The following is a 26,731-nucleotide window of genomic DNA, read 5'->3' as shown; positions in this document are numbered from 1 at the left end:
TGGAAACAGTTAAGTGGAAATAGGCAAGACCTGTGAGGCTAGGTGAGGCTGGAGTGAACAGCCTTGTGTGGCCAGTGGCAGGTTCCCAGTGTCGGCCTGAGGATAGAGGACAGAGGATGGGCAGGTGGGGCGAGGGGGAGAAGGGAACAAGGTTTGCTCGGTACCTCTGGGGTCTTCGGATCCTTCTGGGAACTGGTCCTGACAGCTCAGCTGCTCCTGGCCTGGAAGCCTGGGTTCCCCAGTATCCTCTTGGTCCTCCTGCCCGGCTTCTGGTGCTCCCAGGGGAAGCTCCTCCACATAGGCGTCTCTGGGAGCTGCCGGCAGAGCAGACGCCAGGGGTTCTGGCTCCTCTTCTGCTATGGGCCGGGGGCTGGGGGCCAAGCGCACATCCTGGAGCGTGGGCCTCTTGGCAGGGGGCTTCAGGGTGCTCTCAGGGTCAGGACCGCTGCCCTGACTGGCCACATCACTGCTCGTCCAGCTGGCACGCCTTTTGGTGCTCTGGGGGCCCTGGGAGTGCCTCTCAGAGGGGCTGTCCTTTCTGGCAGGCCTGTCTTGGGGTCGGGCCCGGGGGTCTTCTCTTGGTGGGTACACATGTTCCTCTTTGCCTTTCGGCCGCACCGAGTGCAACAGCCAGGGCCGGGCAGAGCCCATGGCCACCAAGCGAGTTGTGTTGCCACCTACTTCCAGGACCTGGTGATGCTCCAAGAGATCCTAGGAAGAGTGGGAGACACACGGGGTCTGTGCACCAATGCAGGGGGCCTCATGGGGGTGCACTGCCAACTCTCTTTTCATTCCTACATTAAAAACCCATAAGTCAGGCTTTGAGAAATTTGCCCCAGTTCACATCCTGGAACTGGGACTCCTCGCCAGGTCACGCAGTTCTGGGGAGGGTTCGCTGTAAGCATTCGCCACCCGGACTGGGCAGCAGGGAACACAGGGAGCTACCCAACCCGTCCTGGCTTGCTTTCCAGGGCTCCAGAGGCACCTCTGGTTATGGGAGTGATGGAACACCACTACATGGACAGTAGTGACAACCCTACTCATGTCCTGTGCTCATGAACACTTGTCTGGTAACCAGAAACGTTGGTATCTGTTCTCCTCCTCCTCCACGAACACTGCAGGGCAGGCAGTTCTGTGACATTACTAATAAGTGACATGTATTCCACTGCTTCCAACTATGGACAATGCTCAGGAAGGTGAGTCGGGTCCCCAGGCACTCAATTTAAAGGGTCCATCTGTTACGACGTTCTCTGGGTTCAAGGGTCCCCAGTGAAAGTGGACCCAGGTGGGGACAGTGGGGAGACCTGAGGGGCCAGGTGCAGGATATCTGGGAGTCAGAGGCCCTACTTGGCTCCGTCCCAGTGCTGAGGAAATGGGGCCCAGTGTGCCAAACCTTCAAACATTCCAGAAAAGCTGGGTTTTATGCACAATTCCCTGTTTTTAATCTTGGCAACGAATTTAATTATGCTATGTGCCCCAAACCAAGCCCTCTGCAGGGTGCATCTGGCCAGTGAGATGCTTCTGTGTGGGTTACCCCATGTGACCTGAGAACACGGCTCACCTGGACGTAGTCCGTGAAGGTCCTGGTGCGCTCAGCATCTGTCCTCTCAAAGGCGGAGAACCATTTGCTCAGCTCCACTCTGTCCACCCCAAAGCACCCTGTGGCTGCAATGACCCCGTGGACTTCCAAGACGGCACACACGTCTCCAGGCTCATAGCCGCACAGCTCCACCTGGTGGACAAACTCTTCCAGGCTGCAGGGATCCTCCTGGCTCTTAATCAGCCTGGTGAAGGAGTCAGGGAGGCTGGAGATGCCCATGGGCAGCTCTTCCAGACAAGGGACTGTGAAGACGAGGAGGGCCACTATCAGCCAGGCTGGAGCACAAGCAACATCAAGACAGGACGTGCTCTAACACCAACCAACCACGCCCCAACAGTGAGGGGTCACCTTCTGGGAAGATAGGGTGTGGCCCCCTGGTGGTGGGGATTCTCGGGGGCGCCAGGACTGTTCTCTTGCTCAAGATTCAAACTGAAGGGCAAGATAATGGGACTGGAGTCTGAGAAGCACTGCCCGGAGCTCTAGACAGGGGTCCTGAATTTGGGCTGCCCTAGGCCTTGCCTTGCTGGTGCTTGTGTGTCAGGACACCCTGGAACCCTGCTCTATGCTCCCCATGTTAACTTCCAGTAGCCAGGGCTGGTATGTGCTGCCTCCTGTAAAACCTGGCTCTGCTAAGATCATGGTCACAGGCTTGGCCCGAGTCAAACTCCAGGCAGAGCACAGAATAACTGGGGTTTTGAAACAGAAAGTAAACAAAACACCATGTACCTCAGCAGGGGAAGGAGTTTGGGAAGGCAGAGGCAGGAAGGGAGGGAGTGGGAAGGGGGGAAGAGAAGCACAGGGATGGCAAGGGGCCCGGATATCCTTACTTGAGGAAGAGAGAGGAGAGACCTTCTCACTTTCGGGGTATGGGAAAGCAAGGCTTAAGTAAGATATTTAGAGTTTCAGAGGTAATTCATAGACAAGTTAAAAAAGAGTGTAAAGAATGGAAATAAAGGAGATGAAGATAATGAACGTAAGCCAAAGACTTGTCTTTCAAGACAAGAGGTCAAAAGTCATACTTCAAAAGCCCCGGAGGGAACCAGCAACAGCGGACAGGCTGCCCTGGTGAGCAGGCCAGGGCCGGCGGGGGGTGGGGGGGTCAGACGCTTCCCCTTACATGCCCACCCCTGATGGTGGCACACTTCTGCACATGGCAGTGGGGCAAGGACCAGAAGACCAAGGCCTGGGAGGGGAGGGGCTTGGGTTCCATCCCAGCCCCAGTCCAGCCCCAGTCTGCAGGGGCCAGTGGCTTGGGGCGCCGATGGCAGGGGGCGACACTCACCGGTGGGCCAGAGCCGGGTGGGTGTGGGGGTGCGGCGGAGCCGGAACTTCACCTGGCAGGAGTTCACCACAATGCTGTCGTTGGGGTTGAGGTTGCGGGTGCTGACGATGCCTGGTGCGCAGTAGCCCCGCATCAGCAGGTAGTTGGTGTGGGAAGCCTGGCGGGCTTTCACCTCGATGGCCCGGCGCTTGCCCCCCGAGCCTTCGTCCAAGTCTTCCTCCTCATCGTCATCCTCGTCTAAGCCCCCGTCCTTCCCCAAACTAGGAGAAAAAAACACTGCGGTCCGGCTTCAGCAATGGCCTGTGGTCGCTATGGACTCTCTCCTGCCACCCCAGGCATCTGGCTGTGAAGGGCAGCGCGGACTGCTGCTCCAGACTCACCTCCTCTGATCACCTTCACCCCTGTTCACGTACCTATGCTTTTGCAACGGCTGTTCCTTTTGCCTGGAAACACTTCCCAGTATCTATACAAAAAAATGTCTGCTTTTCCACTAAATCCCAGCTTAGCTATTAAGCCCTTCAGGAACCTCTGCCAAAGCCGCCTTCCGGCCTTACCCCTCCTCTGGCTCCCCCTGCTCCTGAAGGCACAAGCACGAAGCATTGGACTGGACACAGTGCTGAAGTCCCTAGCCCTCAGATCTGTGAGGTCCTGTCCTGAGAACTCCCAGTGGCACTGCTGACACCCTGCCATCTTATGTCCTAGATGCCACACGGTGCCAGACACGACACAGGCAGATACAGCACATGTTTGTTGAATGAATAAACACTAGAGGTGCCTGGATGCTCAGTTGGTTAAGCGTCTGCTTTCAGCTCAGGTCATGACCCTGGGGTCCTGGGATCGAGCCCTGCATCGGGCTCCCTGCTCAGGGGGAGTCTGCTTCTCCCTCTCCCTCCGCCCCTCCCCGTTTGTGCTCTCTCTCTCTCAAATAAATAAAATATTAAAAAAAAAAAAAAGAAAAAAGAAAAAAGACCCGATGACAGAACAAATAAAACTGCAGACACTACAGGACACACAGTGCCCGAGGCCCCCAGCGGTGCCTGCTGACACCTCCGCCCTCACCTCTTCATGACCTCGTTCTCCACCATGGAGCTGTCCACCACGACAATCTGTTCCGGGATCTGCACATCCACGGAAATGAGGCCCAAGGAGAAAAGCGTCAGGGCGGCCACACAGTGTCCTCCAGGGCTATCCAGAGAAAATGCTACCAGGTCATTGGAAGACTTGCTATTATCTTCGTCTTTGAAGGAGAAGGTATCAGGCTGGTCCAACTTGCCGGCAGCCAGGATTTTACTGAAAAACTGGAATGATTCTGTGCAAACGGTGCTTGGAAATCTCCACATAAAAATCCTGCGTGGACAAAAAGGTGGTAAGGTCCAAACTGAGGACAGATTGTGGGAGGCCTTCCTGTGGAAGGGCTACGGGCCCTGCAGATCTTTGCGTTCAAATCTGTCCATCCCAGCTTCCCCCGAAGCCTTCTTTTCTGCCTCAAGTGGCGCCACGTTTCAATCTAACTGTGCATGTCCTCCCTGCTCACCTGAGCACCTTCACGGCAGGGCCGTGTCTTTGCACCTAGCCTTAATATGTGGTGCCTCACAGGCATTTTCTACAGACAGAAGCCAAGCTGGGGAAGACGAGTGCATTTTTTGTGATGATCATCTTTAGCCAAGGCAAGCCCTGAACCTGTGTAGAGATGACAGGACCTGTGTGTGTTGATGTCACTGTCTCTGTGAGGCGACTGCAGAGTTCAGCCCTGGCTTCTGTCCAAGAGTGTGACTTCCCACAATCCTGTAACTGGGTCTGGGCCCCAGGGGGGTACCCAGGACTACCGGACGTGAATGCCACCCCCTGGCTTATAGACAAGAATGTCGCAGGGGAGAAATGGTTAAGGTCAAGGTCAAACGGCCTTGTCGGACCTAGACTCACATCTTTTTTTTTTTTTTTTAAGACTCACATCTTGTGCTTCCCAGCCCATAGCTTATAGCAGGCTATGTCCCAGGGAGGCCAAGAAGACCAAGCCTCACTTGGGAGGGGCCTCTGAGAAAGGTGCCAGTGTCTGGAGTCACAGGCAAAGGGATACATAAGCCTACCCACCCCCCCACCCTTCACCCCCCATTTTGCTGTTCTGTTTCTGACCACAGCTTCGGTGTAGATCTGAGGACTGACAAGGAGGCAGCCAGCCAAGGCCAAACTCCTGGAACACTTTTCACAGACTTGCCCTCCGTGTGGTCAAGCAGACTGGTGGCATAAAATGCCAAGCAGGTAACAGAGGCCGGCCATGCCAGCTGCTGGCGTGAGGCCACGCTGTGAGGAGTGCACCTGTTGGGGGCGCTATGGAGAGTGGCAGCATCCCAAACCACCACTCAAGACAGCTGGTGCCTGCAGAAGGCATCTGGAAAATACGGAATGGCTTCGAACTGAAGCATGTAAGCCTGCAAGCCACGGCTTGCTGTGGCTCTGAGCTGTGAGAACGGCCAGTGAGGCCTGACCAGGACTCTGTGTCTTTCGCTGGGCTAATTAGCATGTTAGAAACTCTATTTTTCCCAATCTGATAGGAGAAGGGAAACACAGTACCTGTAGAATAGTAAATGTCCTGACACAAACCACCTCGAACCCTGCCCTTATTTCTGAGCAGGCAGCACAGATGTTGATGAAGACATTGGTTCCAGAAGCTGTGCACTGCACCTGCAGCCTGGGAGGCTGAGCCCTACGCTCTCTGAGGAAGAGCGACATCCCGTTGCTTGCACTCCCACGCGCTACTCTTTGCAGCAAAGGTGTGGCCCGGCCTCTGATCTGGAGCCCTGCCTTGCCCCAGCCCCAGCCCCAGCCGAAGGGCTCACCTGTAGTAGGTCTGGGACAACTGGTAGGACATCGGCACGAAGGGCAGAGCCCGGTTTTTCTTTGGGCCCAGCATGTGGTTGACACGGCGCCGGTTGACCAAGCTCCTTTTTTGACATTCCATGAAGACCCTCACGAGAATGTGGTCCTTATACTCGCGGTACAGGCGGAAAGTCTGCAACAAAGCAAGTCCATGGGTGAGCAAGGCTCTCCAGCAGCTGGGGGTGGGGGAGGAGCAGAATATGTGAGTGCACAAAAGCTATAGCTGATCATGTGCACAGGAGGGACTGATGGGGGCAAGGGGCTGGGAGGCTGGAGCAGACTCCTGGGGGTGCGGGCAGGAGGGCCTGGAGGAAGCCAGCAATCCGACCATCAACCTCCACCCCCACATCACAGGTCAGACACCACAGAGGACAGGCAGCTGGCGACATGGGATGGCTTGGCACCCCACGCCTGTGTCTTTGGATAAAAGGGCAGTGGGAGTCAATGCAGAATCACCTCTGCTACCATTTGCGTCCCTAGCCCTCGCCCAGCCCATCAGTAGGCCTGATTGGCTGTGCCTGCATAAAATGCTCCCAAACACATCTGCTTTATGCTGCCTACACCATTGCTCCTCACTGTAGCCTCCAGCTAACTGCTCTCCTACGTCCCCATGTGCCACCGGCCCCCAACCTGTCCTTTAGCCACCCAGCCAAAGTAAGCCTCGGGTGCTTCTATCAGCCCACACACTGCCCCCCTCTGTAGATGGAACATCCAGTCCTTGCTACGCCTGACAAGGACTCCGGGGAGTGGGACCCTGCCCACCACTCTGGCCTCACCGGCCTCCTTACTTTTTCTGAAAAAGCCAAGGCCTCCCCACCATGGAGGCCTTACATTTGCAGTTCCCATTACTTGGAAAGTACCTTCCCTCAATTTTTGTAAGGCTGACTCCTCAACATTTAGCTCTCAGCTCAAATATATCCCCTCAAAAAGCAAATCCTCCTCCATCTTGCTCCTCTGCAGTCAACTGTATTATAGGAACCTGTTTTATTTTCTCCATCGTAACTCTCTACCTGAAATGACCTCATTCGCTTACTCATTGTTTCTCTCCCACAAGAAAGGAAGTCCCACAGAAACACAGATGCAATGGTCTACCCCTGCCACAGCAGTGGCACATGGCACCCAGCACCTAGCACAAATGTAGAAGGCAATGTCTGGCCCGTCGCAGAGGCTCCTCCTGCTGGTCGTACCACCCTGGCTCCATGGCTCAGATTGGACTCTGCCCAGAGGAAGAGCAGCTCCAAGTACTGTGGGGCCAGCAGAGTCCCAATGATTCCAGTTTCTGAAAAGCACTGGCTCAGACAGCCTACCCAAGAGTGAATGTCTAGCATCTACCACACCATAGGAAGGTTCCTGCTAGACCTGTCTCCTCAAAAGCGCTGGCCAGGAAAACATGTGGTCATGGTCTGAGAATTTTAGGCTTGGAAGGTTCTCTGCTGCGTTGGCCCCAGAGCCATGGACAGCAGAGAAGACAGAGGTATATTGACTTCAAGGGATCTTCTGAGCCTATACCACTTGGCAGGGCTGGGGCCCAAGAACAGAGCAAGGCCTTGTCCTTGAGTTCAGTGACCTCACCACTGCGCTACTGCAGAGGGACATGGGATAGGGAGCCAAAGTGGTGGTCAGACGGGGTGCTGGGGCAGCACAGCGTGTTCTCCTGGAGCTGGAAGGGGTCTGGGCACACACTGGGTCTTGTCAGTAGGAGGCCTGCACACCATCATGATTTCTCTCTTGAGAGCTTCCACATCACAGTGGTGCACAGGCCTAAAGGAGGAAGCACTGGCAGGGGCAGAGGGAAAAGAGGCTGGAGAGGGACTATCCTACATCATTCCTTCCCTGCTGAAGGAATGTGGAAGCTGGGATCCAGCTTCGTGGAAAGCCTTGTGTCTTCAGCTCTTCTCTAAGATGACAAGATGGGCATATTCCCCCAACAACTGCAGGCGTGGCCCAGGCATGCTCAGACATGTACAGAGTGAGTGACTGTGGTCCAGCCCACCAGATTTCCACCCACTGCCCTGCAGTGCATCTCCTGGAAACTTGGGGCTGCAGGGAGCCTAGTGGGATCCTATATATGGCCTGACCTTGTCCCTGATGGCCTTCCAGTGCTCAGTGCCAGGTGGGGAGGTCACTAAAGAAGCATCCTGCCACCTGCTGTGGCCTGGGTGCTCTCTTATGCAACTTCCCACACCCCTGGGGGTCAAGGAGAGTGATGAGGCCAGTGACCGCGCCCCCCCTCACCAGAGCTCAGACATCAGCTGGAAATGGAACTGGAGGAAGGATAAGCAGCAGCATGATGCAGGGGGCGAGGCACTGGCAGAGATGCCAGAGACCTGGCTTTTGCCATTAACTTTGGGGCTGAGCTTTCTCTTGTGACAAGCAGTCGGACTGATCTCCAGGTCCTGTCTGACTCGAATCCCGGCTGGGCAGGACAGCCAAAAGGTCCCTACATGGTCACGGGTAAAGTTGAAAATTGGGATTTTTATGGGCAATGCTGGCAGTAAGTTAAAAAAAAAAATTTTTTTTTTTAAACAAGCTCAGGTCCAACAGAATAGAGCTAGGCGCCAGACTAGGGGCTGTCTCTGTGGGACCTCTGCCGGACCCCACCCTGTTCCAATCTTGTTCTCTGGCACGTTCAGGCTCACATAGGCTTTGGGCATGGAGAGGAGGGGGCAAGGCACCACTATCAGCCTCCCGCCCTGAACATGCACACTTCGCGTGAGCAAGCCGGGTCCAAATGCTCCAGGATACCAAGGGTAGCAAGAGTGGGATGACTGGGGACCCTCCCGCTAGACTGGGCCCAGATGTCATCACTGCTGGACAAGCAACTGTACCTCATGGTGACAAATTTAAAGATGACACATACACACTCAGTCTTGGGTTGGCAGAGGCCTGGCCACTGCTGTACAAGGCCGCAGGCTAGGGTGCTGCTCTGAAGCACGAGGGTCACACCTGGCTACCGACTTCCCTTAGATTGCTCCATTTCCCCCTAGTCCTCCTCACCTCCTTTGTGGCCAAAATAATCAGCAGCACCTGAAGAACAGAGGCAGTGCCCCAGCTGGGTCTACACCTTGCCACCTCCCCCAGGGTGCTCTGCGGACCCCTTGTACCAGAGTGCTTGGGGATCCGCAGCATATGTGTCAGGCTCTGCGATCTCTGGGGCTGGGGCTGGGGGCCTGTGGGCTAAACGATGTGATCATTAGAAATAAGGGAGGCATGGGTACCGGTGAGGGGGGAGTGCAGGCCCTCCTCAGCACCTGTCTGCTGGGGCCCTGGAGCCACACAGACACAGGTTTGAGGGAGAGTGGGGTGAGACCTTGGGCACCTGCTTCTTCACGCTCTGAAATGCAAGTTCCTGTGTCTGTCACTTCCCCAGGCTGAGGACAGGGTTAATGGGAACTGCCTTCCTCCCTCCCACCCTCACTCGGCCAAGATAAGGCAGCAATACATTCTGATAGTTGTGACGCGTTCTTAGGGGAGAGATAAGCCCAGGACCCACAGAAAGGGAGTTTTCCCGCTCTGTGATCTCTAGTGATCAAAACAGCTCAACATGTGTAAGTTCTGACTGAAGATAAGCCGTATGGGTCATTCACTCCCTCAGCTCTGCCACAGCTCACTTCCTCTTCTGCCTCCTTTTCTGCATTAACATGAGACTCTGAACCTCAGCCTGGGAGGGATTTTTGGAGGTCACTGGATCCTGTCCCCACACTTGGAAGATGAAAGAAGGGTCAGGGTGGGAGGCTCAGGGGAGATCATTCCCCATCCCCACAAGACTGCACAGCTAAGAAGTGAGAGCGTCCTTCAGCTCCCGCCTCTGATGGCCCAAGCCCCACGGCGCTGCTGTGAAGCTGCCACTGGATCCCCGCCGCCCACCTGGAATGACCGGCAGGACTCCATCTGGCTTTCCGAGAGGGCCAGTGTGCTCTGGATCAGGTTCTGGAGCACCAGGAAGTGGATGTCATCCACGCTGAAAGACAGTGGGGTGGGCAGCAGAGCACATGAGGCCGTGGGCTGTGGGTACTGCTCACACTTGGCGGATGTGGTTCTCATTTAGAAAAAGCATCTGAGCCCACAAAAGTGACCCGAGTGCCCAAGCTATTCACAAACCAGAACAAAACAAATGGTGGTTTTACAAATTGGTCAATTTTTGCAGGGAAAAACATTTGCATTTAGTGGATAAGGGGTGCCATACCCTGGAAACAGGTTTGTCAACTGAAAAAATGTCGTTAGTGCTGAGAGTTTTTCAGCCTATCTACCCAGCTGTGAGATCAAGAGTTGCATACTTTATTGACTGTCCCAGCCACACGGTCCATCTTAAAAAGTTTTTCTCCAAAGAAACTTCTCACTGAAATACAGAGCTAAAACCGAACTGAATATTGGTTATCCAATGAGGAAAAAGATAGCTGAGCTTTCTAACCAGAGCTTTGTGTGGAAAGTCATGGGCTGGGAATTCAAATCCTTTCCTCAACGGGCCTTAAGGCTAGGCCACTGATAGGTGAGGCTAGGGTTGGCAAGGTTCTCTTGGAAATGGCCAGATAATAAAGATTTTGGGGTCTTCATGGGCTGTGTGGTCTCTGTTGTAACCACTCAATCCTGATGCTATAGGATGGAAGTGGCACAGATGACACATGGGTCAGGCATGGTTATGCTCTAGTACAAATTTATTTTCAAAGACGGCAGGGTGGCCCTGGGTGGCACCCATGCTGGGCCACAGGCAGCCCGATCAACCAGCTGAGGGAAAGTCAGTTGGTAAATCAGTGCTTACCTATTAAGTTCATCCTCTTTCCTGGTTAGATCCTTTTCATCTCCAATCGCCAAAACTCGGTATCTATGTAAGGAATGAAAAGACGAGTGTGTCAGTGGAACACGGCAGACCTCTAGTAACCAAGTAGATGCTTGCCCAACATGGCCATTTACTGGCTAAAGTGTTGGAGGAAATGTAAAACTCATTAAAATTCAAACACGTACGTGTCAATTACAATGAGAAAATACCATGTTCTGCTCATCAAATGAGCGTGTTGTTAAAATGAGGGCTGAGGAAATACAAAATGATCATTTACTGACAATTAGGAAACAATACAGGAAAGTGTTTATTGGCAGAGAGCTGCTGTTAATTGTTAAGGGAAGGGGATCTAAAATTGTGGGTTCAGTCTGATTAAAAACAAGCATGAGAAAGAGGTCTAGAAGAAAGTATTCAGAAAAGAGCGGTTGGGGATCCCCGGGTGGCTCAGCGGTTTAGCACCTGCCTTCGGCCCAGGGTGTGATCCTGGAGTCCCGGGATCGAGTCCCGCGTCAGGCTCCCTACATGGAGCCTGCTTCTCCCTCTGCCTGTGTCTCTGCCTCTCTCTCTTTCTCTCTGTGTCTCTCATGAATAAATAAAAAATCTTTTTTTCTTTTTATAAATAAAAAATCTTAAAAAAAAAAAAGAGAGCAGTTGTATTAGGTAGCAGATTATTTCCCCATCTGCATTTTTGAGCTTCAAGTAATGCTGCTTCCTTGTACTCTAACCAAACAAATACAAGAGAAGTCCCAATGTGCTAGCCATCATGCTACACAGCCAGCCAGGCAAATAGATTTGAGAAATCATAGAACTCACTTTTAAAAACACATGGCTATTTACTTGTAAGACATTTCTTTGTTTTCTATAATTCTAAAATCAAAATTCATCTTGGCAACAGTAAATTCTTAAAATTTAGGAATAAGGAAAAAAAGCACCTTTTCATAATATGAACTATTTTTAAAGCAGTTGAATCTATTTCTTTTTGTCTGGCCTGCCAGGATGTTCAAGATCAAGTTTAGTGTTAAATCGTTACAACTGGATGGAACTTCTTTCCTCCAGATGATTCATGAACTTTTTAAAATAATCTTTATTTTAACTGTATTTTTTTATAACTAAAAGTTGCCCTATAAATTTACTGAGACTAGGTGGGGCTATAAGTCACAAATAGGTAAACGGGTCATTTGAATCACTTACTGAACATAAACCATATCATTTGGGAGTTCTAGCGAACAGTCTGCTGCAAACACACACACACACACACACACACACACACACAAAACAAAAAACAGAACCAAGTGTCAACTCCGAGAAGGACTACATATCGCTCCCTAGGCCTGGCATATGCGGGTACAACATGAATTATTTGTTGGATGACTCAAAGAAGGAGATCTCTGACTGACATGTAGAGGGCTAACTACAACTGTATTGTATGGTTCCCAAACAGGAACCAATTGATGAAAGTCACCTCTACAGGAAGAGATGCAGAAATCCAGTGGCCAGAGGGACCATCTCGATGAGGGTGGTAAAAGAGGATTCATATTTGGATTAAGCAGTGGCAACAAGCCTGGTTCACAGAACTCAAGCTTTTAACATCTCTTGGTTTCTATGCTCAAACCAAGTGTGTTCTTCCTGGAAAGAGATGAGGCTCTGAAGTCAGACCCACCACAGAAGTTCAAATTCTGGCCCTGTGGCTCACAAGCACCATGGCTTTGGGTGAGCTACTTCTATCTTGGAGTTTCTTCATATGTCAAGTGAGCAATCTTGGCAAGAGCACACCAATCACTTGTGGAGGCCTGGATTAGGCCAGCAGCAGGGCCTCTATGGGAGAAGGAACGGGAGTGCCCGGCAGGGTGCTCGGGATGGTGGTGGCCTCCCCATTTTCATGTCTCTTGTGAGAGAAGGTGAGGTGGCTCAAGGTCAGGGGACACAGCAGGGTTAGCTCCAAGGCCATGGAACTACCGACACAGGGAAATGCCTGTGGCCAGTGACTTTTCCTCTTGCTCCATGAGGATCACACAGAAGTTTCCCAGAAGAACCTTACCTGGCAAACAGCTCCTGGAGTGTGTCTGGGATTTCAAGGTTGGGATCCTTTAGAGCAGAACTGAACTTCTCTTTGAGCTTCTCCACAAATTCTTTAAACTCACTGGCACAAACCTTTCAACGTGGGAGAATGAGATGTTAAAGCCCTTTCTCTCCCTGAGGAGAAGTTTCACTGACACATCAAGGAAAATCTTGTAATAAACTCCCATAGCAGTGACTTCCCAGAAACACGGACTGAGAAGCATGGCCTCCTCTGCCTCCCTGCCTCCCCAGCCCGATGAGTCCACCTGGGAAGAAGTGACAGACACTCACCACTCTGCCCAGGGATTTGGGGCAAGAAACATGCTGCTGGCCCTCACTCCTGCACCACCATCTCTCTCCCAAGCCCCAGAAGGGAGGACAGTGTGTTGCACACTGTCCCCACAGCCTCTTGCCACTGCACACCTCTCTACCCAGATAACTCAGAAAAACTCACATCCTGTCCTATCTGCTAGCTTTCCAGGGAGTCTAGCTGCTTGAAATTTCTGAAGAGCTGCCCTATTTCTTTAATGAAATATGCTCAAGGCCCTGCAGAATTGCAAAGTGGCATGCCAAATTCTAACAATCTCTAAGATCTGGTGCTACAGCCTCATCAAATGAGGGCCAAAGCCAAAGAACTGACGAGCTGATTTCCCAGACTCACAGGAAAAATATCTGTATTTGCAAGTCAGGCAGAGACGCCGTGGGACCCAGAGGACCAGAGAGGAATGTACACAGTCCGGCCTTCGGGGCACACTGAGCCCAATGACCATGCAGGGCCTACCTTTGGGTCTTCGTAGTCACATTTTCGATTCATGAATTCTCCAACAAGGGCCTTATCCTGGTACACCTCAGCGAGGCAAACTCTGCAAAAAGAGAGGACGAATGTGAGGTCTGGGGTTGTAATAATGTCTGCGTTCAGAACCATCTGAAGACTCCTGTTCTAATACGTCTGCCTGTGGCTAACTGCGAGGTATGAGTTACTTACACACCTGCTGGGTGATTACAGCTCTTAATAATGAAGGATTACAGGTCAGCCAACCCTGATTCAAGTCAGGTCTGTCATTGCTCACGCTTCACACCTTTGGCTTCTCTGAGCTTCCATTCTCCGCATGTAGACTGAAAACAGTGACTCCTGCCTGCTTGCCTGCTCTCACAGGTATCTAGCCAGGACCAAACGAGATGCTCTATGTGAAAATGTACTATAAATTTTAAATTGGGCAGCCCGGGTGGCTCAGCGGTTTAGCGCCTCCTTCAGCCCAGGACGTGATCCTGGAGACTCGGGATGGAGTCCCACGTCGGGCTCCCTGCATGGAGCCTACTTCTCCCTCTGCCTGTGTCTCTGCCTCTCTCTCTCTGTGTCTCTAATGACTAAATTAAAAAAAAATCTTAAAAAAAATTTTTAATTATCATATAGGCCCTGGTGTTCGTTATTAGTCAAAAGAACTACTTGTCTACTGCAGACATCTTTGTCTCTCCATGACATAAGGATAGCCTGACTTGCCCAAAAAGAAATGGAGGGAGAGGCAGCCAGTGTCTGTAGGGCTCCTATGAACCAGGTGCTTCCACCTTCCTGAAGAGCTTACAAGCTCCATTTTAGAGCTCAGTGAGGTGTAGGGGCTCCCAAAGTGACATGTCTGCCAGGGGCTGAGGCAGGTGGGCCAGGGGTGGTTATTATTGGTAGTATTGTCCTGCTCAGAGGTGAGGGAATGGCCTCCAAGTGGATACATGCCCTGTGCAAGGTTCTACAGCTCATGTTCCCTTCCCCTGACTGATGCTGCAGGACACAAGAAAGAGCATCAGGCGGGGCCAGGAAGCCCAAGTTCCAGAACTTATTCCACTGCCAACGCACTGTCACCCTAGCCAACCCACATCCTCTCTCTGGGCCTGTTTCCACTCTGAAAGAAGAGGACTTTGGAGCAGGTGATCAGAGCCCTTAGATAGAAAAGTCTAAGATTCTATGCACCAGAGCCAGTGGTCCCCAAAGGAAGGCCCCTTGCTATGTCTAACCCGCTGGCTCCTGCAGACATTTGGAGACATGTCTGGCTGTCATGGCTGGGAGTGGGGTGCTAGTGGCGACTAGTGGGTAGAGGCAGGGCTGCTGCTAAATATCCCACAGTGCACAGAATGGCCCCGCCACAAAGAATTTTCTGGCATCAAATGTCAATAGTGCTGAGGTTGAGAATTCCTGGCTGGAGAAGTTTTCTCTGCAATCAAGGGCTGGGCTGTTCCTCTCTACAACCTGGTTGACGGCACGTAGGCCAAGGCTCAGAATCAAGCCAGAGCTAAGCTCTTTTACTGACCCATGGCATGAACAACCAATTGGGTGAAGTGGTCCTTTCCAACCCTGTCATGTGTCCCCTCCATGCCCCCTTGGATGCTCCCTGTTGTCTTATAGGGTTGGTGATGGCACTGTGCCCTGGCCATGTGAGAAACAGATGGGCAAGCAGCCTTGCTGGCCACTGACAAACCCCAAGGAGGATGCTTTGTGACTCCCAGCCAGCTGCCATCCCCACTCGTACCAAGCCACATCAGGAGACACGGAGGGGACACCTAGTTCTACTGGGGACAGTGTTCTTTGGTGCAATGACCCTGGTCCTGTCTAACTTCTTCCTGGAGTTAGCTATGTGATGGGCCATTGACACAGAGAGGTAAACAGCTGCTCTGAGCACTAAAAATGGTAGTAAAACTCAGCAGATGCCTCGGCCCTCACCACACACTTCTAATGTAATGTATTCAACGAACCACCTAGCCTGAATGGCCTGTTTCTTCCTGGGTAGCAAAGAACAGTACCTACTTCTTGAGGCTGGCCTGCAGTCTACATGACACCAGATATGGGGAAGGACGCAGAAGCAGGTCTGGCCCTGGAAAAATCATGGACCCCAACACTGCAAACAGGCTATAGGTGAGCCAGGGGACAGCTCACTGCTCTCTCTGGATTTTCTAGTGGACTCTTAAGCAAAAGGGATGGCAGAAGAGTAAAGAATGAACTAGACACATGGGAGGAACCTTGGCCTAAAGTTAGAAAAGTTCATATGAGGCTTACTTATAGTTCAGATAGGCTTGTGGGTTTTTGACTATGTAGCGAGCTCTTCGTCCAACTGAATGAGATGTCTTATCCAGAGACTCTTCAAAAGTAGAGTGCAAGATGTCCCGCACAACTTGCCAGGGGACAAATGGGCCCTTTACCTGGATCAAACACAAGCCAAGATGGAAAATCAGAATCCTCAGAGTCTGCATTATGGGTCCTTAATGTGAAGGAAGGGGGAGGGTATATTCCGTGGTAGCTCTTTCCACAGCGGGTACTCCAAACTGGCCCCTCATGTGTTTACTCATTCACATTTACAGTGCACTGATGATGTGCCTGGCATAAGTGAGGTGCTGGGCAAAGAATAAGCCAGATCCTCAATGTCTAGTGGGTAAGAGTGTCTTCTAGAAAGTAACAGGTGCTCGGGGAATGTTGAGTAATACTGTCTGGAGTGGAGGTTATGCGTACATTGATGTATTTAGTTAGATACTTTTAAAGGTTTAAGTACATGTTATGTATGCTCAGAAACATCCTGTAGGTTAGTAGAATTAGCCTCATTAGAGACTCAGGAGAACATTTTGGCCAAAACACACAGGAAGGCAGAGTCTAGACAGGAAAGGGGCTTGATGACAAGCTTATTTTCTGAGAGCCCCCCAGAATGAGGTGGCCCAAGGATCTGGTCTAAATGTAAGCAGATGAGTGGAGGGTCTGCTGTCCCTGAACCATGCAGGGCTCTGCTGGCCTCTCTGGCTGCATGGAGGGTGGGTGGCAGAAGGCACATCCCTCTTGTCAGTGTTGTGATGAAAACCCATTGCAGAGGCAAGGAACAAATATTAAGAACAGCAACACATCATTTCCAGCTTGTTCCTGGGAGAAGGGATCGGGCTGGAATTTAGTAGGGAATGGGGGTGGTGGTGGTGGTGGTGGTGAGAGCATCTGGGCAAAGTGGTCAAGAAAAAAGGGATCCAATGAGCTAGGCAGAGAGCATCCAGGGCTGCCTCTCTTGGCTGGTATGCTTTAGGACAGGGTGTACAAACTGGGCTTGGATGGAGCTGCCCTAACCATGCTCCCCGGTGGCATGACTACCTAGAAGGAGCCTGGCACTAGATGGTGACAGCTCATTCTCTGGTGGCTTTCATGAATCAGCTTGATCAGACACTTGCCGACCTGGATTGCTCTCCCCATGCCTTGCTGCAAACTCAGAAGATCTAAACAGTGCAAAATGGTGGGAACAGACAGCCTAGGAGTCAGTGAGGCTGCTCTGGGGAACGTAGTGAGGAAGTGAACTCAGGCTCGGGCTGTGGGACCTTCTTGGAGGCAATGACATCAGAGGAAAGAGGAAGAATTTGCTAGCTAGGAAGCTAGGTCCTCCCCAGCCGCCAGGGTTCAGGGACACAGGCCAGAGGGACAGGTGAGTGTGGGGGCCTGGGGCATGGAAGGCGTGGGCCAGGCCAAGGCCACCATCACCATTCCACATCAACTGGGTGCACAGTGACAGAGCGATGGCCATGTAGTAGGCACCATGCTAGGGGCTTGGAAAACAAATGAGAAGTCTCTCTCCCTTGCAAGGAGCAGTCGCTCCAATGAGCCAAGAAGAGTCAGAAGCAAAAGAAGCAGCATGAAAAGTCCATGCCCGAGGGATGCAGCAAGAACACAGTAATTCCTTCCAATTGGCAGGATCACCGAAGCCTTTCCAGAGAGGATAAGCAGTTGTGAGAGATAAATAGAGGAGTTTTTCAGGCAGATGAGGATGGGAGAAGGGGAGCAGAAAGTATCAGACTCCTGGTGAAGAGAGAGAGAACAACTCGGGGCTGGTTAGCTTGTAGACAGGCAAAGATTTGTATGTGTTAGCTGAAGGCTGGAAAGAAATGTGCAAAAATGAGAGTATTCATTTGTAGGATCCTGGGAAATGTTCTTCCCAATGGCCAAAGAAAACAGATAAGTGGAATGTCCCAGGGACCACAAGCCTCCATGGGCGGGTCTTATGGGGAAGAGGACAACCCATGGGAGGGAAAGCCACGTGGCAGGGCTGTGGGCAGGGAAGGAAGAGGGACCTGGTGGGCCAAATACCTTGGTGTTGAGGACATTGCTGGCAATGCGGCAGAGCATGAGCAGCCCATCTTCCTGTATGGACCAGGTGACGCGCAGTCGGGTCATCCTTTGCAGGGCGCTCTGGTCGGCCTCGTCGTGGTAACGCAGGCTCCTGTTTTTCTCTTGGGGGGACTCTTCTAAGAATATCAGGGGGAGAAAGAGAAGGAGCCTCTAACAATTGGTTTGGAGCTGTCCCCCTGGAGAGGGGAAGGGTTCCTACTCAGCTAGTGAGATCTGACCAAGGGTATCCATTATCAGAATTGTATTGTGTCAGAAGCCAGATAAACTAACCACAAAAGATTTGGGCCTGGATAGATTTTTTTTTTTTAGCTCCTTTAGTCGTGTCTCTTTGATGTGGACAGGCTGGGCAGCCTGAATGCAGCCTCTTGTGAGTTATCTGCCAATCTTCAATCCTTCCCACTGTGGTGCTAGGTGCTTTGAAAGCATATGGAGCATGCTTGGGGCCCCCACCATTCTCTTGCACAGTAACATCAGAGATGCTGCAGAAAATCTGGGGCACCACAGGGGGAATAAGGCATATCCTACAGGGCTGCCTCAAGGATTAAACCAGATTGGGTATAAAACACCCAGTGCGGTGCCAGTCACCAACATTGCGGAATATTTACTGTGTGCCAAGCACTGGTTTAAGCTTTTTACGTACCACAACTACTTTGTGGAGCACCTGGCTGGCACAGTTGGCTGAATGTCCAACTCTCAGTTTCAGCTCAGGTCATGATCTTGGGGTCGTGGGATTGAGCCCCTCATTGGGGCTCAATTGGGGCTCAATTTAATATAGACTCTGCTTGGGATTCTCTCCCTTTCCCTCTCCTTCTGCCCCTCTCCCCCTTGAATGCACTCTTGCTTGCTCTTGATCTCTCTCTAAAATGAATAAATATAAACTTAAAGAAAAGAAATACCGCTTTTCACTAGCCCTATAAGGAAGAGGCAGTTATAATCCCCATTTTGTAGTTGAGGAATCTGAAACACAGCAAAGTACAGCAGTTTGCCCAAAGTCACACAGCCCAGTCAGTAGCAGACATAGGATCTGAACCGTGAGCTCTTACTCACTAGCTTTTTTCAACATCTCCTCCCCTCAGGGAGATACTCATGGTAGTTTCACAAGGTAAACACCATATGCTACTGCCAATTCCAAGAGACTGTTTGTTTAGGAAGTTTTTCCAAATTAAGGCAGAAGAAAAGTAGGGTAAGAACATTTGGGATGCCAAGGGACACCACCACTGTATTTTGCCTTGTTACAAATTCAGGTCTTTGTGAGCCAAATCGATCTCACGCATATCTGGATAGGCTGAGCTAAGGGGGCCTTTCCAACAGACACAAGGCTATTTGTCATGAACACCAGCCAAATAAACCACTGAAAACAGGTTCCCGTTTAAACATTCTGTTCTCGTCTGAAAGCGCTAGAGCTATCAGATCACTGTTGTAACACACACTTAGAGGATGCAACGTGGTCAAAGAAACAGATGCTGGTCTCCTCACTGTCCTCCCACTGTCCTTTGCTATAAAGACTTGCTCAGGTGAAGAATCCAAAATGGCAGTGAACACACCTAAGGGGTTCTTCGAAGAGATTCTGCAGGCTTGACCCCCTCCCACCTTTCCTCCAATTTACAAATACGACATGACTTTGAACTGTGGCCCGATTAACATAAGGCAGATATTAAAAGCCAAACCAAAAGAATAATAGGATTTTGGCTAAATTTGGTAAAGATTTCTGCTAAAGATTTTTCAATTTTTCCAGTTGAGGTTAAGTTAGAAAATTCAATGAGGGAGGTTACTGAGATGGCACATAAGGAGCTTGAGGAGCTTTGTTCACCAGTTTCATGTGGAGACTAAATTGGCAACCACACAGAATTGGCCCTACATATCGCAGGAAAACAGAAACCCAAGTCTGAGGGCAGAGCTCATGCTGGCCGCAGTGACAGTACTGCATGTCTCCGAGCTGGGACATACACAGACAAGGCCTAGCAGATACAAGTGATCATCACAAAACCTTTTTTCTTTTTCTTGATCTTCTTTCCGAGGTCCTTCCTCAGCCGTTTCCGTTTCTGGCTTCTCCCACCCCTCACTCTTCGGTTCCTGTCCAGCGTGGGCTCTTGGCCAATCTCAAACTGTTCTTCCCAGTCAGCACACAGCTCAGATCCTGGTCTGGCTTCCCCCCAGATATTCAATCTGCCACTACCTAGAAATAACCACAGCAGGTGAGTGTCTCAGGATAAGCCCCACAAAAGCTAGAAGCCAAATGGAACGTGCTTGAGCTGGCCTCCCGTCTGCTTCTGGGGTGAACTCCCTGCACACATACCTCCAGCACCGAGTGGTAATGGGCGCTTGGACAGAAACGTCTGGAGCCTCACCATGAGCCCATTTTCAGAAGTAGTGTTCTCCTAAAAGGCAAGTACATTGCTGGAATAAAGTGGGGACTCCGCTGAATCCCCAGGAGCCCAGAGCATTAAATGCAGGGAGGTGTTCGGGTCTCTGCTGGAGAGGCCGAGGGCGGATGGGCTGCTTCTGTGCAAACGCTTGCTTCTCACACATGGCACTCCCTCATGTGTGACCTCTGTCTCATGGACTTTCTGTTCCTACTTTAAAACGGAACACCTGTTCATATCACAGAATCAGTTAGAATCCACTGGAAAAAAATAGGCTAGACCAGACTGATATACCTACAATACATACGTAAATAAATACTGGGGCCTCTGGTCAGCTTTGGTTTTACCAGTTCAGAATCAGTGAGCCAGCTGGGAAAGGGTGAGAGGGATGGGTACCTATGGTAGCCCCCCCCCCGGGGGGACCACACGCGGGCATGGGTGGTCCTTGCTCCCCAGAAGCCTACCTTCTTGGCCTTGCTGATGATGTAGCTGGTCCAGATCCAGTTGCGCTTTAGGTGCCCATAGAAACTGGAATCGAGCCCAGCGGCTCCCAGCCCATCCCCAGGGATGAAGCCTTCATCCACTACCTCACGGCTCCCCCTGAGAGGCAGGAGGTAAACAGAAAGAGTTCTTCTTGGGAACTGAAAAGAGAGCCCGTGACATGGGTGAGGGTGCTTTTTCTCACTAATTTTTGCCTTTTTGGTAATAATACCTAATAGAAGCAAAGCACTTGTCAAAACCCCAGATATTGATATAAATTCCCAGTTTTTTAACTTTGGCAACTTTTTTTTTAAACAATATGGTCCACAGCCATCAATTTGCACCTTGGCCTCAGAGACCTGGGCACTCCTGGCCTGACATCCAAAGCCAGAGCCAATGGATGAGAATAGCCCTAGCCCTACACTTGGGGACGGTGTGTGGAGGGGCCAGGACACACGTGTTGTACTCCATCATGGCACACTTGCGCTCCAGGTTGTGCTTGTCGATGGCACATTCCTGCTCCTTCCGCAGACTGCCCTCCTCATCAACGCCGTGATCCTGGGTGCTGTTCTTCCTGACACGTGGGTAGCGTACCACACCTAGGAAATGAAACACAAGCTTCTCTGATGACAGTATACTGCTACAGCTCTGTGACTCCACTTCCCAACCAGGGGACAGGGTCTGAAACTGGAAGAAGCTCTTCATACGCATGCATCATAATAGATGTCAGATGGTTCAACACTGGTGCATGAGCATGAGGGAAGGATTTGTGCTCTGGATGAACCCCGCTAAGCTGGGACGGCAGGTTGCCAACAGCAGAACCAAACAGGAATTGTGAGCACAGGAACCCCGAAGGTTCCTTCTTCGGGGGAAACCTACAGAACTCCCATGTGCCAGCACGGAGGGAGTGGTAAACAGAAATGAGGCACTTGGCCGTGGCTGCAGGGTCAGGGTCAGCAGGGATCTGGACAGACAGCTCATTGCAGTGTCAATTTCCCCAGGCCCCATGGGGTCTGGGAGGCAGCCAGATGTTTCCTGCATGCCCAAGAGGGGCATTAACATAGTTGAAAAATTACGTTCTGTTAATCCACAATAAAGAAAATTGCGTTTCTTGCAAGAGAATATAAACTACTACACTAAATTGTTGCTTGAGCCAGGCAAAGGAAGGTTACGGTGATTTGCAGGCTACCAAAGACAGTCTTCTAACACACTCAACTGCAGACCTGGGTCTGGGTGGGGGCAAAGGGGCAGTGGGGAGAGCCCATGCCCCACACCTCTCAGCTGGTGTTTACAGAAGACACTGTGTTCAAGCTTTGTTTCAGCCCAGAAGTTGGTGGTGTTCCCAGCTTAGAAATGAAGAGGCAAACCTCAGAGGTATTCAGGGGGCCCAAGGTCATGCATCTGAAAGGCCGGATGGTCCTAGGACTTAAGGCAATGCTTCTCCTGTGCACCATCTAGCTGTGTGCTCGAAATGCAGATTTAGACCATCTCCATGCCTGCTGAACCTAAAGCACTGGACAGGGCCCGATAATCTGCATTTTAGCAGGCTTCCCAGATGCTTCTAGTACACTCATGCTCAGTGAGCCCCTGCTTTAAAGGATGCTCACGTCTTAATATATGGTGCTTTTCCTCAGTCCTTGGGGCAGAACCTCCTCAAATGTTTGTTGAACGAAGGGACAATCAATGCCTGATTAATGGACTCTGAGTCTCCCCTATTTCTGCTCATGAACACTTAAAAGGGATGGAAATTCACCAGTTGTCAAGCCTCAACAACTCTGGTGCAAATAACATACTGGTTCACAAATTTTTATCTGGGTATAAAATGCAGGGGAATTAGGGCACTCTAAAAATCTGAAATGGTTAAAAGCCTAGCTCACTGAATTCCAGAGGACTCTATGAAACACACAGTTCTAAAATCTGTCTGGACCCATTACATTAAAGGTTCTAAATACAAGGGCTCATTACCCTGCCAGCACTAAACAATTCTATGAAATAAATGTGGGACTCCTGCTTTGCAAAATGCAAAGTGCAGTACTGATCTTTTGGCTCTGTGACAGGGAAGGGAGAAGGGCTCCTCTCCCAGGTGCATATTAGATGTACCATCCCTTCTCTTAGCAGAAGTGGCAAGAAGACACCAGATGGAAACTGGCTTAGAGGACAGAGCGCTGATATATGGCCTCCACCAACTCTCCACCTAGTCAATCAGCATTTACAGGATGTCGACGGTGTACCAGGCACTCTGAGACACTAGGGGGATGAAGCCACATTTCCTGTGCCCAAGAAATCCTCAGAAGGAAATCAGAAGACAGTATGAAGATGCTGGGAAGGCTCTCTTGAAGAGGTGATGCTTGATGCAGGTGTGGCCAGTGCCAGGTGAACACAGGTCACAGTTTAGTCCAGGGACAAGAAGACGACCAAGCAAAGGCCTTATCCCCAAACCCAACTCTTTCCACCCGCTGGTCAAATCTGCTCATTTCTTCCTCCAAGTATCTCCCCCACCAAAACCAACAACAGCAACAAAAAAAAAAAAATAAAACCAAAACACAAAACCCCAGAACAAAATACCTCCCAAGCTGCCCACCCCCCTTCACAGTCACCAGAGGACATCTCTCTTTGGGACAAGCGTCACAACCCTGCTTCTGCTCTTGGCCCCTCCATTCCCCACCTGGCAGGCATGACGAACTTTGAAAACCTGCAGAGATCTTGTCACTTCTTCCCTATGGTTCCCATGGCTTCTCCCTGCTTAGAATAAACCCCGTACCAAGCCCAGCCAAGCCCCCAGAGTTCTGGCTGCCCCCCATTTCACTTCTCCAATGGCACCTGTCATTCTCCCCACCACACCAGCCTCCTCTGCTTCTCCAACAGCACTCTCGCTGTTGCTGTGCCTGCAGGGCTCTCCCCTAGCTCTGAGCTCTACTGACTCGGGCTTGGCCCCCGCCTTTTGAGCTCAGTCCGTCTTCAGAAAGGCTGCTCCTGACCACCCCAGTAAAACACCCTCCACTCACGCCCCTGTATACATCCTCTAGGGCACTGGGCACACTCCGGATCTGGAGTGAAGGCAGGCCCAGGAGATGACAAACACCTACTGAATGTATGAAGCAAAAAAAGACCAAGACCAAGCAGAGTGTCCTGGGTTAAACGGGAGGCGCTGTGCGGGGTGGGGGTTGGGGGATTGGGATGGTGTCTGGGATCCCTCATTTGGAGCTCACCATCTTCCTTTCTAAGGGAGCCTCAAGGACACGCTAGGTCTCTGGGGAGCAGTCTGAAACCAGCAGCCACTACTAGTTTCTTCTTGCCCTGAAGCCCAGTGCTGGCAGGAAAGCAGGGGATGGTGGGGCCTGGCACAGACAGATAGTACCTAAAGGGGTGTTGAGACAGACACACTGCAGGTCGAACCAGTAGTTCTCCACATCCTGCATGGAGTTCAGGACATACAGACGCCTTTCAAAGGGCCGGCTGCTGTGGGCCAGGTTGTAATGTGGGTCACAGATGGTGGTGTCAACAATGACTGCATTCTTCTTCAAGAAAACGAAGACCTAGAGACATGGAGATGGGGTGAGGAGAGGAGCTCAGAACAACTGCCAGGTCAGCTGTCTGGAAACTGCTGAGCCATCGGGATCCTCATTCATTCAGGCGTGAGAGACATTACCTGATCTTTATCCTGGAACTTTTCTGTGGGGCCAAACTGCAGCAGCCCCATGTGGCACAGCCTCTGGAGGTTCTCCACCACGGAAAAGATATAACGTCTGGAAAACAGAGAGGTCCCAGTCACCATAAGCTTGGCTGTGGTCAGAGGGTCTGCGTCTGGGTTAAGGGATGCAACTCGCGTATGGTTCCCCCTTCAACCTTGTGGGTCCTGGAGGACTGGCCTTGGGCCTGCCCTGGGTGGAGACCCAGAAGCCCCTTCCCCCCACCCACCCAAGGCAATGGAGCAACAGAGCATCAATCCTACAAAGGAGGGTTGATTTAGAAAGTACAAGTAGCAAAAGAGAAAAACCACCCCAACACTTGCAGGCTTTATCAGCAGATTGTACTTTAAAAGAACCCTGAAGTTAGTAATAAAATTTATCAGCCTGCACCTCATTCCTCCTATGCTTTATCCAGAAGGCTTGCAGGGCTGCTGAATTAACAAAAACCTCATGTCAGTGCGATCTGGCAGGCAGAACGCTTTCCTCTTCCTGGTGAACGATCATTCAGAACCCTAACTTGGAGGAGCCTGCCAGGACCCTTGGCCAGTCTGTGTCAGTTCTGGGGAACTCACCTCTTGTACAGAAGTTGCTGCCGGATGGACCTGGGCAGAAAGCGGATCAGCGTGTGCTTCTTCAGAGGGTCATTCAGAAACTCCTCAAGGTTGTCTACCTAAGGGGTCATTTTCAGGATCAGCTCATCCACAAGGCCAAGGTCCATTTTAAGAATTGTGAAAACACACACGCTACTCTTTTCTGGGCAACAGTGTCTCTGAACCCACTTTCTCCTTTTCCGTATTTGCCAAATTTCTAAAAACATACTTTATTGTTACAATTATTTGTGTCTTTCAATCTATCTGATTGATCTAACTGTAAGAACAAGTCTATCAAGTATTTCCCTTGACCCACCAGACAACCATTCATCTAGCTCTATCTATCCATCCTGTCTATCCTCCCTCCCTCCCTATCCATCCATCCTTCCTTCTTCTCATCCATCCACCCATTCATCTACCCATCTACTCACCTACCTACCCATCCCATCTATTCATCTATCCCATCATCTCTCTCCATCATCTATCCTTCCTTCCTTCCTTCAATCCATCCACTCAACCATCTATCCATCCATCCATTTATCCATCCATCTAATCTGTCTATCCTCCCCTCTTTCCCTCCCTTCTTCCTTCCATCCATCTATCCTCCCACCTATCCTTCCATCCATGCATCTATGTATCCAGACAAATGTAAGTCTGGAAGTATTTTCCCTTGATTGGGTGAATGCAGGTTCTCTGGCCTGGAGCTGGGGGACTGGCCTCCACAAGAGGCCCAGGAGTCATTAGTACCTTGTAACTGACTTGCACAATCTGAACAAAGATGGAGAGGGGCAGGCAGAGGAGAATGTCACTGACGAGAGCCCAGCCGAAGCCAAACTCGTTGTGGATTGGGATGGGAGGGACATAGCGTTTCCAGGAGGCTTCTTCCACATAAACTAGGAGAGAATCAGAGTCAGTGCTGCCGGCAGGGTCCCAGTCACAATGGTGCCATGACATTATCCCAGGAGGTCCTGATTCCCTCTCGCCACCAACTCAGGCAGAACCCCACTTGACAGGCAGGAGACCCACAGATTCAGGGAGTCTGGGTTATAAATTATTTGGATCAGGACACCATAGGGATGCAGCCGATTCAGATGATAAGAATAAGGAAGCATCATGATTCCCCTCCGGACACCACTGTGGCCTGCCTGCCTGCCTCAGAAGCACCTTACCTTTCTCCGTGGGGAGCTCCACTTCGGTCTCCATGAGGGTTATTTCTTGGTAGTCCTTGCGTGGGGCATCAGAGGAGGCTTCCAGGTCACTTCGGGAGGGCAGGACTCTCACCCTGCTTGGTTCCTGCCTCCCTATTCTTCTTGAACTGCCGGGGCCTGGCTTGTCCCCCGGGTAGGTGACAGGATGCCCGTAGATTAGGTACCACAGAAACGTGTGTATTGCCCGCAGGCGAGGCATTTTGGGCAGAAACCCTAGAGAACGGCCGAGTCCTGGAACTGAGGTGAGAGCGGGAAGGGCAATCCTTAAGAACTCCCAGATTCACTTCAGTTCAAGCCACTTGAAGACTACAAAGTGCCACTATGTCCCAGGTGCCAGGGATATAGCAAACCTTCTTATTCTCATGGAACTTACCTTCCAAGGCAAAGGGCAGACGATAACAAGATACCTAACACTGAATATCAGATGAATTAGCTGGAGCAGAAAACAGAGTGAGGAAGGGGGAGGAAGACTGTTAATTCCATCTAGAGGAAAAGTGAAGTCCCCAAGGTGGTGGGAAAGGGGGCATGCAGGCACCTGGGGACGTGTACCCCGGAGCAAATGCAAGGTGCCAGAGATGTGCATGTGCCTGGCAGGCCTGGTGGATTGCCAGGCTGCCACAGTGACAGGTGCAGCAAGGGAGGAGGAGGGAGCAGCACAGAAGCTGGAGCG

General features: G+C 51.2%; 1 protein-coding gene across 2 annotated transcripts in view; it reads right to left on the bottom strand.

Moving 5' to 3' along the window:
- GTF3C1 (general transcription factor IIIC subunit 1) overlaps window positions 1-26,731 on the bottom strand; it is a 73,515-nt gene that overhangs the window by 3,137 nt on the left and 43,647 nt on the right. For both annotated transcript variants that reach the window (XM_025415659.3, XM_025415660.3), the window contains 20 exons: window positions 26,023-26,298; window positions 25,601-25,746; window positions 24,836-24,933; window positions 24,224-24,320; window positions 23,933-24,110; window positions 21,032-21,173; window positions 20,559-20,694; window positions 20,028-20,109; window positions 19,719-19,907; window positions 17,690-17,847; window positions 15,638-15,780; window positions 13,376-13,457; window positions 12,575-12,687; window positions 10,519-10,581; window positions 9,627-9,720; window positions 5,720-5,892; window positions 3,942-4,229; window positions 2,883-3,142; window positions 1,562-1,842; window positions 165-711 (listed from right to left, as the gene is read on the bottom strand). In XM_025415659.3, the coding sequence (XP_025271444.1) occupies window positions 165-711; window positions 1,562-1,842; window positions 2,883-3,142; window positions 3,942-4,229; window positions 5,720-5,892; window positions 9,627-9,720; window positions 10,519-10,581; window positions 12,575-12,687; window positions 13,376-13,457; window positions 15,638-15,780; window positions 17,690-17,847; window positions 19,719-19,907; window positions 20,028-20,109; window positions 20,559-20,694; window positions 21,032-21,173; window positions 23,933-24,110; window positions 24,224-24,320; window positions 24,836-24,933; window positions 25,601-25,746; window positions 26,023-26,298 (3,546 nt within the window). The remainder of the gene's footprint in view (window positions 1-164; window positions 712-1,561; window positions 1,843-2,882; window positions 3,143-3,941; window positions 4,230-5,719; window positions 5,893-9,626; window positions 9,721-10,518; window positions 10,582-12,574; window positions 12,688-13,375; window positions 13,458-15,637; window positions 15,781-17,689; window positions 17,848-19,718; window positions 19,908-20,027; window positions 20,110-20,558; window positions 20,695-21,031; window positions 21,174-23,932; window positions 24,111-24,223; window positions 24,321-24,835; window positions 24,934-25,600; window positions 25,747-26,022; window positions 26,299-26,731) is intronic.

The sequence above is a fragment of the Canis lupus genome, chromosome 6 (genome assembly GCF_003254725.2).
Source record: "Canis lupus dingo isolate Sandy chromosome 6, ASM325472v2, whole genome shotgun sequence".
NCBI lineage: Eukaryota > Metazoa > Chordata > Mammalia > Carnivora > Canidae > Canis > Canis lupus.
This window is presented reverse-complemented; position numbering and strand designations above follow the sequence as displayed.